Below are 13984 nucleotides of genomic sequence, written 5' to 3' on the forward strand. Positions count from 1 at the left end.
CATCACGCGTGAAAACATTCTGGTCATGTGAAAGCAATTGTGCTTATTGGACCTCCCAATAGATTTCGCGCTCATCTTACCCGTGACCACCAAATTCCAGAAGGTTTCTCGTTACTCCCAATTTTGTCCACCTTGTCACACAAAGCTGGACGAGTCCCTTTTTCATTGCTAATTAGTTGGGGGGCGCGCGCGTGAGAGTATTTGTCTAAAGCGCGCCTGACGATTTGACAGCGAGCCTGGCGCGCGAGCACTACGAGAGCGCTTTGCCACCGGTTTGGCCGCTTCGACATTTTACAACCTCCTCTTCAACTACCCTCCTGGTCCTGGTCCTCGCATCACGAGAGAGGGCGAGAGGAAGACGACGTGCGTAAAGGAAACAGCCTGCCTAATCGGAGACGGTGGTATGACAGATATTTGCTTCGGGATATCGTAGCCTAAATGCCGAGAGAACTGCGAGGCAGAGCAGTACATAATTGGTTAATTAGCTGTTTGTAGTGTTGTTTGTGTAGGGCTGAAAAACTGATACCAACGAGGATCACGAAGGCATCTCCATAACAAGCTCGCCTCATTGGCCGCGGAGCTATCTCTCACTGATTCCGGGACAGGAGAGACACAATACACGCAGAAGATGGAGGGGATGGCATACGGAGCGGGGAAGGCAGGAGGAGCCTTCGACCCCATCACATTCGTCCAGCAGCCTCATACCATTCTCCGAATAGTGTCTTGGGTGAGATGCCGTTTCCTATCAAAGATGTAGCCTAGGCTAGTCTGTGCGGACAAGTCAAGTGTGTTCCTAACGTAAACGTCCTGTGCTGTGGGTGACCTTAAGCTGTACATCGTTATTTTGTGTCGGGCTTCATAGTGAAACCTCAGTTTGAATTCATATTGCGCTTAGGTTACAGTATGCTGCTTGCGTTGTCGTATTGTCAACTTGTCAAGCTGGTTAGCATTGTCAGCATTGTCAAGCTGGAACGCTTGCATAGTGACGACTTTGACTGATGGACGCAGAAGAGTATAGGGTAGATCTAGCTGAAATCTGGAGACCTCCGACAAATGTATGTAGGCCTACTCATACCGAAATGATTGTATCCAACATTGGCTGTGTTTATGTTATTCTATCCGTGTTTTGGACGCTCTGTCACCGCCCCAGTAATCTGTCACAGAAGTCACCTGGTTAGGCTACTCTACCATAGGCGTGTAAGAAGAGGCGCACGACACGGGCCACGTTTGATTATCAGGGTTTTTTATGGTTACAGCAAACTGTGAAAGTCTATTGTGGTTGAATGGCGCTGATATCTCCATCAGACCATGTGTACTGATAGGAGAGGCCATTCCTTTCAAGGAGAACGTTTATGTGCATTTAAAAGAGATACCATATATATATATAAATAAAAAAATAAAAAATAAACACTTTAGCCATGTCCTTATGTTATTCTTTTCCATAGTTACTTTTTAGTAATGGTTATTAGTTGCTATAGACTACATAATACAGTTTTGGAAGGATTTTCAGGTCAGATGTAGGCTACAGCTGTAGGTCATGTGAGTGTATTGACATAACCAGGAATTGAATTTGCTGCTGCAAGTTTGTAAGTGCATAATGCATACATCCTCATGGACATTGTCCTTCAATGTAAGATTCCATGAACATGCTCACAATAAAAGTCGGGCCCATCACTTTGATTTTAAACTATTTCTGTAAAAACAGAACACACACATCCTCATTCAATACATAAGGAATGGCAATTTCATTCCCCTATTTGAGGTAGTGGGGCATTGAGATGTACGTCCTTTGGTTGCTATCACACATCACATGTTTTAAGAAGCAGCCTTATTTGAACAAAGACATTGAACAACAAAGACAGGCTATCCAGTGCTAAATCTACATACTGAGAGGATCCCACCTGTTCGCCCCAAGGGCTGTTTGGGAGCTCTGCTTAGCTCAGCTCTATCGCTGCACCGTCTCCATGTTGTGTTCAGAATCACACCTCTATCGCTGCACCGTCTCCATGTTGTGTTCAGAATCACACTTCGCTCCCGGGGGAGGCAGGGGGGAAGTGCACGTGACATCACAATGTTTCCATTTACAAACTCCAAGGAACAAGAGGGGAATAAATGCATCATGAGATGGCACACCTTTGTGAGAGATGCCGCACACACACTTGCGTACATACACCTATGCATTCATCCATACATACTCATCCATCCACACATACTTACAGTCATACACAAACATAGGAACTTGCATACTCTCATGTTCTCTTTAGAATTACATTGGTTCTGTATCTATCTTCAGGATTTGACTGACGTAACATGTAGGTGTATGAATTCTGTGTAATTATAGTCTGCTTATGAAAACCCAGTAAGGCTTTATGTGGTCCCCACAGGAAAGACCTCTGAATCATATGTCATGGCCATGTTGGGAGGTGTTCAACACACACTGCTTTTTGGCACCTGTTCTCTCTTCTGTCCTTGTTTGCTCTGATAAGCAGAGGAGTCTTTTATGGATAGATAGATAAAGAGAGAGAGAGAGAGAAGGAGAGAGAAATACATTTACTTGAGTCATTATCTTTAAAGAAGCATTCCGGATCAATTGCTATTCGCCAACGATATGCTAGCGGCTAAAACAAACAAAATCTCTTGAAATGTGCTGACTTTGACATTATGACAAACTAGTTACTCAACAACTGTCCTAACACAGTCAAACATCAAGCAAGTGCAACACAAGACAAAGCAAGACGGCAAATAAGCTACTTACTAGTTAGGCAGACAGTAGAAAGCCGGGCGGCGTCAGGCAATCTTACATTTAGCGGGAATATGCCTATGGACCCTGGTATGGCAATGGCACGGAGGCGATTCTCCATATTAAAAGTCATTGTAGCGCCCCAATTTTTTTCAAGCTGTTTTTTTAAGGTAAAATTTCTTATCCTTACCCTAATCCTGAAGTATAATTGTTGCATACTGTTACTTTAAGGGTCACACGTGGACCATTAAGAGTTAATATTTTGTAGGAAAATAACTTTATAGTTATGTGAGATGTGAGTGTTGGTTGGGGAAGGGAGAGAAGTGGAGGAGGGCTAGCAGGTTTCATGATCATTCTTTGGCCTTCTTCCATTCCTCCATGCCGGTCTCCATCACTTTCGCTGTATTGAAAGACTTGTGACAGTAAATGAAAAGGGAATACAAGGTGGGGAGTGTGGCCTTCAAACAATCTGCTGTCAGTGTGTGTGTGTGTGTGTGTGTGTGTGTGTGTGCATGTTTGTGTGTTTTTCTTTAATGTCTTCATTCACAGTTTACTGTGTGGCTCCTCTTAACAGTGTGTGGCAGGAGGATTGATGGATAGACACTAGAGTATTGATTTGCAGGGCAACAGAACAGTTTACAAGTGAAGTCATTACCTCAAACCCACAATGCTTCTTGCCATTTTCCCTTTTTTTGAGAACACAGCATGATTTCCTGTTGACTATGTCCAGTCATAGCCTATTCTACCTGTACAAGACCAGACCACATAACTGCAGGGTCAGGTGAAAGACTTTTTTTTAGTTAAAACTTCACAGAATGAACCCCCTCATTAGTCTTCCAGTCTGACTCCAAGCACGTGAGCAGACCTGTGGAATGTACTGCTATGGCATGCCTAGAATGTACTGCAGCACTGCACTGTCAGGAGTGTGTGTGTGTGTGTGTGTGTGTGCGTGTGCGTGTGCGTGTGCGTGTGCGTGTGCGTGTGCGTGTGTGTCCTTTGTAGTGTAGTTGGATGGAGTGTTATGAAAGAGAGGATTGGGGGCCCAAACAGCCAAACTGTAAAAGTGCTGCGATGAGTAAGAGTATGAGTAAGAGTGGGCCAGTTGGTGCCTTGGCTTCCATGTCACAGCAGGCAGACTGTATTTATAAACACATCTCAATGTCTGTTCTCCTATGTGACTTATAGAGAAGTATAGAGAAGCAATGGGAAAGTACCAAGTCATCGGAATAACTTGCCCGCTTCAAAATCTCATACAAACTTGTTTTAATTACAGGTTGGTATTTGTATGTGGTATGTGATGTTCATATATAAATGTGAGGGCCTATTCACCCAAAAAAGGAAATTCTAGTCAGATGTAGACATGCAGATAATGGCATAAAAAACCTCCTCAGCTACAGAATGACAGTGGCATCTCTGATCTGTTTAAAACAAAGCCGTTTTATCTGGAGACTGGTGGTGATGGCTGATGTCCTGGAAAGTGACAATATGATAGCCCGACACAAAATGGACTAGTTTTCGAAATGCATGCATCAATTCAAAATGATTGATAAACCATCCCACTTGTGCCCACTTAATACTATTTCACAGTATTTCCCATAGTATTATGCATATCTGCCTAAGAGATGTGTGTACTATATGATTTTATCATCCCATGAAGTTTAATGAAGTTGAGATGTAATTGGTGTTACTTGGTGTGATTCCACTTGTGTAGAACTAGATACTAGTGTGTGTATTCATTCGGACTAGAGCCTGTGCTCTGGGCCTGTTAGCCCTCTAGTATCTGCAGCGGCATGCTGCTGCTGCATATGGGTCAAAAGACTGAGTGGCATTCTTACTTGCAAACTGTAGCCTTTAACACAGTCACTAATGTCAGGCTTATTACTGCAAAACACGCACACACATACACACGCATGCACTCACGCACGCATGCACACACACACTTGTTTTTGCTAAACCTCAGTGTGTGTATGTGTTGATGGTTTGCATGAGCCTGCAAACGTGTCTGTGTGTGTTGGTTTTAGTTATGTGTTGATTTGAGTAAAACTGGCCTTTGATGTCCATCACTGCCTTTATAGGAACATTCCCTTTCCTAAGCTCATCCCCTTAAAAAGAGGAACAGCTTAACGCCTGAAATAAAATCAAACACCATCCCTGGAGATTTCGGCAAATCCCTTCTCAGTCACCGCCAGTAACAGAATGTGCTGTTCTTACTCTCTGCTGTGGAGACATCTTGTTTTATGAAGTCAGGTCACTGGCACATCTATTTAATTAAGTGTAGCTCTTTCCTATGGTAGTCCTTTTCAAATGGAAGCCACTTTAAACAACCTTTCTAAATGCCGTCCACCTTCTATAGGCCCGTCAGCACCAAGATCTCCTTTAATAGCCCGTCCACTTGAGACGTGTAACAATGGCCTGTTCCCCCACTAACATCTTCTTCCCACTGTGGCCTGTCTTGCCGTATCCAGCCCCACTCTGCAGAGGTGGCGGGACACAAATCACTGTGACACCATCGTCATGACGTTGCCTTTTGCACTCCCCTACGCACCAGTAGCACAGCCATTAGCACAGCCTAGTGGCTACCATGGCAACGTAGAGTCCCCAGCGACAACAGAAAAAAGGAAGACAAGGAGAGAGAGAACCTGTCTACCACCACTACATCCAATCAGGCCGTTCAACCCAGAAGCCCTTACAGTTAGCTGTTCCTTCCACTGTCGGATCAGCTTCAGCAACAGACACCTAGAGCCACAATGGCCGCTGTCATGTGCAGGGACACTGATACCCCTCATGTCTCCGACAGCGGACCAAATGGGGTGAGTTGTAACTGTGCTAATTGGTGCCCTAATTGTTTTCAGAAGAGCTCTCAGCTGACTCAGGACAGCTGTGGACTGTTACTGCACCATACACACGCACACACACACACACACACACACACACACACACACACACACACACACACACACACACACACACATATGCACACATACGTGGTACACCTAGAAACATTCACATGCTCAACCAAGTATAATTCTCCGAACAAACTACAACACTAACGAATCACAGTGAGGTCAAACTCACTAAGTAGACACATTTGCATTCACACACACACAAACGCAGACACTTCCACACCAATGCCAAATACTGAAATACAAGCCATATCACTTTAAACTCATACACAGTCACTTTCAATCACGCAAACAAGCACACATGCTCATACATAAATAACATGCGACGAGTCACAGTAATGTATGTATAATGTACACATTGAAACAGAAGTGCATACTATGTATGTTGTATACTTATTACCACCCACTCGCCTGGCCTCATATTATCATCCACACGCACAGGCACACACACACACACACACACAAACACATCCACATACATACAAATACATTTACGTGTACTCATAAAATGCGGACACACATACTGTATATGCAGAAACTGACTCTAATGTCTAAAATTAAATTCCCTTTAATGATGGTCACAGGATCAGGACCCCACGCACTGACCACAATGCCTGCTTTCATGGGGACCTTAGGGGCCTAGTTATGCAGCCAGGGGAGGGGGGGTGTGTGTTTGAAAGGAGAGAGGAAAGTTGACTGGAGAAGTTAGCCACTGCACCGACAGGTGAGCCAGAATGTCCTTGGTTTGAACAAGAGGAAAGAACAGAAGAACGAATGAGATAAGATCAGTCTTGTTCCTGGACAGAACAACATTGTGTACAAATGAAGAAAACTCTTTTCTATCTTTTTTCTCTCTCTCTCACACACACACTCCTCCTCTCTCTCCCTTCCTATCTGGCTCTAATTTTTTGGCTGCAGAAGAAAATAGATATCATGGTAATTCAATCTAAGTGAGACCATGTGACCAGTCACTGCACCCCCCTACCCCCCACAAAAACATCTCAGGCCTGAGATGCCTATTTATCTCGCCCAATCAGAGGACAGGCCTGGCTGATCTTATTTAGAGTCACGGCCCAGATGCAAAAGGCGTGTTTGTGCACTTAAAGTGTGTGTGTGTGTGTGTGTGTCTGTCTGTGTGTATGTGTATTTGTGTGTGTGTGTGTTTCCATGACTATTGGAAACTCTTGTCTTGTCTTGACTTTTGTTGTGGCAGAGAGCAGCATGTGCTGTAATGGTCATCTAATAACATGTGATCTGCCTCAATATGGTCTCTCTCTCACACACACACACAAACACACACACACACACACACACACACACACACACACACAAACTCTCTCACACACACACATACACACACACACACTTGTACACTGATCTTGTAACAACATCACCGTTAACCTTAACTCAGGTTCAGGCCTTACCAAAAATTTGAGATTGTCACCGGGTTGTCTAGGATATATATATGGTTCAGTGTGTGTTAGCACAGTCCAAACCATGAAAAGACACCCACAGACCTTTCCTTTTCGACCAAACGTGCCACTGTGCATTCATCCTGTCGCATTCTCCTGGTGGCAGCCAAGCAAAGATGTGTCAGATGGCAAGGGAGGGATGATTCATCGCCCCAGACACTCCTCTGGTGTCCGCTCGTCGTGAAGTGTGCACAGCTGTGACTGCTATGACAACTCACTCTGATTCCAGGTTCCACAACTCATTCTAGAGCTAATGTTAGCTAATGCTAATGTGGAGATGGGCTGATTTAGTGTTTTGAGTTCACACACTTGACGGGTATGGTCAGTAAAGCTATGTACACTTATTAGAAGGGCTATTGGCAAACTTTGGTCCGTTACACGAATGAAAGGAAGCAGCCTCAGTCATGGTGGATCATGCCTGAAGTGGGAATGTTTTTTTTTCAGATAGCCAGAAGTCTCTGCTGGCCTCCTAGACAGAATGTACCAAGCTGTTGTGAAATGTGCCGACACGGCTGTGGCGAATTCACCACAGGGGCACAAAGAGCCAATCAAATGCGATTGAGAGACTCAATGAGGCTCAGAGGAGCGGTGAAAGGCACAGGAGTCTCCGTGCTCAGTTGACAAACCTGCACCTGCCGTGCGCCAATGTCACGCCCTGACCATCGAGTCCTTCCGGCGTTCGTGTTGAAACTGTGTGCTAGGCTTAGCCAGAGAGTCACACCACAGTTGAAGAATGGACTAGGGAGACGGAGTCAGAGTTAGTGCTAAGAGTTTGTTCCAGCGTACACCAGGAAGGCCCTGCTGCTCATAATGGCCATTTGGATGCTAATAAACCTGGATTTAGACATTTGGTGTACTTGCACAAAAGGGATGTGGAAACATGTGTCGTGATGTAAAATAGTGTGAGCAATATAAAGACACAAACAGGAAAGATAGCAGTATTCGGTTTTATCAAGTCACTGATGAATTCAGTCATTTTATAGTTGCTTAGGGGAAATGACTTCTGACACACATGCACACACAAAGACACACACTTACTCACACACACTCTCACAGAAACACATAGTGACACACACACACACACACACACACACTCACTGACTCACACACACACTCTTACGCACTCATGCACGGCTGCTGTAAATGGAGGCTGATCCTTTAGTTCTCTGCGGTCCTCCACAATGATGCGGCAAGAGAGCAAGAACCAGAGCAACTATAAATAGACCTCCCTCTTTGCCCCCTCCTCTCCTTCCCTCCATCTCTCTATCCCTCCATCCTCCCCGGTTTTTCACTGAGGGCCTAATGAGTGTGTGTGAGGCAGAGGAGGGGGCAATGACCAAGCCAGATAGGACGGTACCCAGGGCTTTCACTCTGACGGAGGCTGAAGAGAAATCACAGAGAGAGAAAGAGAGAGGGAGAGAGAAAGAGCAAAAGGGAGGGTTCAGAGAGAGATGGTCAGATTTAAAAGAGGGTTGTGACAAGATGATTAAGGAGATTGGAAGAAGGGGACAAAGCTATATACATTATATGTAAATAAAAATTAAAATGTCAAGACCTTCCCCACCTCAATTTGGAACACTGAGCATATGTAAAGTGCACCTGTTGGTTGGCCAGTGCCACAGACTTGAGCAGGTTTCCACTCACTGTCCACAGCTTGCAAGGCGTTGCTCCATTTTACAATCAGTGGCCTCGGGGAGTCAATTGAAAGCTCACAGTCTCAACGGGACAGCTGTGTAAACCCACTAGAATGCCCCCCCACCCCCCACCTCTGCACACTGTGATTACATCCTACCCACAGAGAGTGGGAGAAACAGACAAGTGGGGAGGACAAAACATACAGCTTTGTTTACCAACAGATGCCTGCAGGGCAAGACAACAAACAGACATACACACACAAGCAAATCCGCAAACAGAGACACACGCACAGACACACTGGCACATCCTGTGATGTAGGGGGTTTCCTCAGGCGAATCTTAAAATGAAAATCCATCTCCTTGGAGATATTAAGGTTTTGGCAGCAGTTCTCTCTGAGATAGACTGCTATGTACTCAAATTTTGACAAGGCATATTTGAAATGTTGGGAACTTAATTAAATTGAGATTTTACGGAGCCAAAAATACATTTTGCTAAGCCATATCTAACAGAAGAATGTTTGCCTGTAGATATTTTAAAAAGAGTTATCATATAAAGGTGCTAATGTGGATTCTCTGTACAGCAGAAGCTGTTTTTGTTCTTGCAGAAAAGATAAAGAAAGGGGAAGTTGAACTACAGTATGAGCTGTTACCTAACTGAAGTTTTCATCAGTTTGTGGTCAATCTGTCAACTTATGCAGCGGGGCTAGTGAGACATTGCTGCATTGAAAATATAACCGGTTAAATGGTATTTTCATACAACTCAAAGTAGTATTTGGCTTTCTTTCATTTGCTCTTTTACTTTTTGTTAGCTCTTTATAATTTCAGACATGATATTCTCTCTAACTCCGTAAACCCTTGAAACAGTGCAAGAACACTTAAGTACTTCCTCACATAGTTGTCTCTTCTTCTTTTTCTCTCTTCCCTTATTCACCCCTTCTCCCCCCCCCCCCAGCTCTTTGCCATCGTCATCTTCGGCAGCATCGCCAACGAGGGCTACGTGAACCGGCCAGACGAGGCGCAGGAGTACTGCATCTTCAACCGCAACCAGAACGCCTGCAACTACGCGGTGGGCATGGGCACGATGGCCTTCCTCTGTTGCCTTGGTTTCCTGGCCCTCGACGTCTACTTCCCCCAGATCAGCAGCGTCAAGGACCGCAAGAAGGCTGTGCTGGCTGACGTCGGTGTCTCCGGTACGACTGTCCTGACAAAATAATGAATACACCATTTTACTGTAATTAGGCATAAATAGAACAAATTAGTTGGAATTTCTATCTTACCCTACATTTTTGATGGATGGAGATTGATCTAAATAGGGCCATTTATGTTGTAATACTTGGGTACACTACATTTCAACCTCCATACATAGATTACATGTTCCTATACCAGAAGTAAATTAAAACCTTAAGTGCACCATCTGTGGCCTCAAAACTTAGTTTAGTTGTAATCTCAAAGGCCTGGTTTGTCTGCTAGGCTCACGTGGGGATCCTCTGCTGGGGCGGCCGGTGCTCTGGTGGCTGTCAGCGCCCTCTGTCAGCGCGAGTGAGGCTCAAACAGCATGGCTGTGGTAGCCTGTCGATTCGTTCTGTTTACTCGTCTCCCGTACAGCTGACACGCATCACCCGACACAGCTGCTAACTGGCAGGATGCATCTGGCAGACAATAGGTGCATGCCCTTCTACTCATCGACAATAGACCCAAAGAGATCTAAAAGAGTCTTGGAGTTAGTGTCACACTTTTTTTTCTTTTTTTTTCTGCATTTGCAGTTATTCATTTCAGTGACTCCCTTCTTCTCAAACCAGACCCAAAGAGACCTAGGAGAGTCTAGGAGTTAGTGTCTACTGACAGTGAGCAATGAAAACCCCAGTGCATATGGCACCAACCTCCCCCCCCACCCCCCTTCAGCTGAATGATAGACACTGGTGCCTGTTTAAACACAGACTCCAACTCTGTTGTATCTCTTCACTGCGATTCTGATTTGGGGCCAGTTTTTGCGCACCGTTGTCTAGTAACGCTTCCCTTTTCTGGCCGGCCAATTAAGACTAAGGGATGATAGCTGCGCAGCGTAACTGAGCTCCGTGAAACAATAGAGCCTTTGCCCTCCGTGCAGGGAGCACAATGGAGGCGTGTTAGCGCGGTGCTGACAGAGGCGCGGGCGAGGGTGAGGGGGAGGGCGAGGGGGAGGGGGAGGAGGCCGTGAGCCAAACATCAGCTGACTCTGGAAGGGGCTCAGATCTGGGCCTGCTACTGTCAGGGCCTGCACTGTGGGCAGCGATTAAAGAGCCCAATCACACATTGTCTCACTCGCAGACATAGGCGCATACACACACACACACACACACACACACACACACACACACACACACACACACACACACACACACACACACACACACACACACACACACACACACACACACACTTACACACACACACAAACACCCACACACACACACACACACACACACATATACATACATACACCCCCCCCCACACACACACACATATACATACATACATACAACCCCCCCCCCCCCCCCCCCACACACACACACACACACACACACACTCACAGACAGACTTTCACACACATAAACAACCCAAAGGAAGTGTCTCCAAACCCTGTTGGCACTGAAACAACAGACAATGTGAGTCTGAGCCGGCACTAAACGCCACATTCAGACAGAACTAGCTGCTAATGCGATTAGGATTGATTCTGTTTTTACGCAGAGCACTGAGGACATTTCATTTCTCAAGCGCTCCAGTTATTGTGCCTCCCCAACGCCTCTGCAGCCAGCACCAAGCACACAGGCTCCTTGTGAGGGGCACAACTTCCTCGATGTCCCTTGTTCAAATTCTACCAGAAAGACTCAGGAAACAGAAAATACATTTGACAATTTAATCCACAAAGGTGGATATAATCATGTTTTTAAAAAATTAGGCTGGGATTGTTAACAAAGTTTAAAGTAGTCTGTAGCCTACTGTATATGAAGTTGACCATGTCTGCTCTTAACATGTGTGCACTGGAACACTTTGGAGGCTATACAAATCATTGGTGTACTTTAGCGTGTGTGTACCAATTACATGATTTGCTAATATAAGCTACCCTATCTGTTGCACACAGAAACGCAAGGTTTGGTTATTGTTTATGACTATGTGGTGCATTACTAACACCACTAGCAAATGTGTTGCGTGTTAAAAACGTGAATCTCCTAAACATACTCATCCAGGTCCTCCTCAGATGGAAGTAGTTCATCAAGTTGTGACTCCGTATCACACTATGTGTAATTACTCATGGAATTGAAAAACTCCCTCCGCCGTTTACACACCCACGTGTGGACATCTCCCCCAATGGATTTCCATATGGTCGTGCAGACTCAGCTGCTGCTGCTGCTGCTTGGCAATCAACAATACTTACTCAAATGTGCCACTGCGGTGCAATCACACAATGAGTGACAGAGAAGAAGGTGTTTGTCCTCCATTTTCCACCTTTCCGATCTCTCTAAATTGGAGATGTGAATTTCAGGTCAACTGCAGTGTTAACTTAACTAAGTTTCTCCCATATTTTATCTCCTGCTCTGACTCCCTCCCTATCTCTCTCTCTCTATCTCTTTCTCTCTCACCCTCTGTCTCCCTGTACCTCTTCCTTTCTCTCTCTCTCTCTCTCTCTCTCTGCAGCCTTCTGGGCCTTCATGTGGTTCGTGGGCTTCTGTCTGCTGGCCAACCAGTGGCAGGTGTCCAAGCTCGAGGACAACCCCCTCAGGGAGGGAGGGGACGCAGCACGGGCCGCCATCACCTTCTCCTTCTTCTCCATCTTCACCTGGGTACACGTCCTCCCTCTACTCACTCTTTTGTCGTTCACGCAATCTCCTTCTTTCTTTCCTTCAGCCTCTTCTCTTCTCTCATGCTGCACGTACAGTCCTGTGTAAAAGTCTACAGTACAAGCACTGCGCTTGTACTGGGTGGGTTTGCTCATCTGTGGCAAACGGGCATGCAATACTTTCATCCCAGTTATGAAAGCCAGTTTTCCTGCCTGATTGAAACACCCACGGTCCTCTCACGGGTTGGCCCTATGTGTCCGTGCAATCACTTCATTCGCCAGATGATTTGCTGCTGGTATTGCTGAGGTGTTTAGATCTTAAGCGTTTATAGTTGATTTCAGTCAAAGCTCTTTTTTTGGCCAACCATAAAAAAAATGTTATTTAGCAACATTTATGTAAATATAATTTATATTTTTATTTCATTATAAAAAATGTAAGTACAGAAGTTAAGTTGCTGTTGGTACCTTTGAGAGGATTAGATCTAATTAGAAGTGTTGGCTGGTTATTGGCCAACCATAAAAACAAACAAATTTAGGCCATAAAACAAAGTCAGTAGAGTCAGGTGGCGCTGCCATGTGGCGCTGAACCCAGAGGCTGTGTTGGGTGGGTGGTGCTGATCTGTGTGTTCCCTTCCTGGTGTGTGGGTTCCCTAGGGTGGCCTGATGCTTATGGCCCTGGAGAAGCTGAGGACCGTGTCGTTTGAAGAAGAGTACAACAAGCTGTTTACCCCCCAGCCTCCTCCCCCCATCATATAACCACCTCCTTTTCTCCCCTCTACTGCTTCTCTAGATCTGTCTCTTTTTCTAACCAGTTCACTTGTGCTCTTGTATTATACAATATGCACGCACACACACCTACACACACAACTACACACACACACACACACACACACACACACACACACACACACACACACACACACACACGAACACACACACACACACGCACACAAACACACACACACACACGCACACAAACACACACACAGACACACACACACACACACACACGCACACAAACACACACACACACACACACACACACACAAAACAGGACTCATCTGTTCTCTTTCTCTGCCGCTGACAGCTTTGCAATCTAATTTCACGAGTGACCAAATAAGTATGAAAACTTTTACAGGCTCTTCTGATGTTTTACACACAAGTGTTTATTTCAAGTGAACATTTCTTTTCTGAAAAGTTACCCAATTGTGCTACAAACATGTCAAAATCACTGGTTCAAAGGTCACAGGTCAAAGTCACTGAATTATATAGAACTCATGTACTAGTATACAAAGTACAGTGTTCTAATGAAGTGGGAGACAGACAAAGATTCATGAAGCCAAAGACAAATGTGGAGGAGTGTGTGCATGCGTGCGTTGGCATGTCAGCCAGGTATATTGCACCAATGCAAGAGTTTG

At 45.2% G+C, this 13984-nt stretch overlaps 1 protein-coding gene across 1 annotated transcript; it reads left to right on the forward strand.

The window, feature by feature from the left end:
- Positions 1-628: 628 nt before the first annotated feature.
- Positions 629-13322, forward strand: LOC308377711 (synaptogyrin-1-like; the record flags this gene model as incomplete). The annotated part of the gene is made up of 4 exons (XM_080854450.1): positions 629-727; positions 9702-9939; positions 12425-12570; positions 13221-13322. 4 exons carry the CDS (start codon positions 629-631, stop codon positions 13320-13322), a joined length of 585 nt encoding a protein of 194 aa, XP_080710576.1.
- Between the last annotated feature and the right edge of the window lie 662 nt (positions 13323-13984).

The sequence above is a fragment of the Sprattus sprattus genome (genome assembly GCF_963457725.1).
Source record: "Sprattus sprattus genome assembly, chromosome: 1".
Lineage (NCBI taxonomy): Eukaryota > Metazoa > Chordata > Actinopteri > Clupeiformes > Clupeidae > Sprattus > Sprattus sprattus.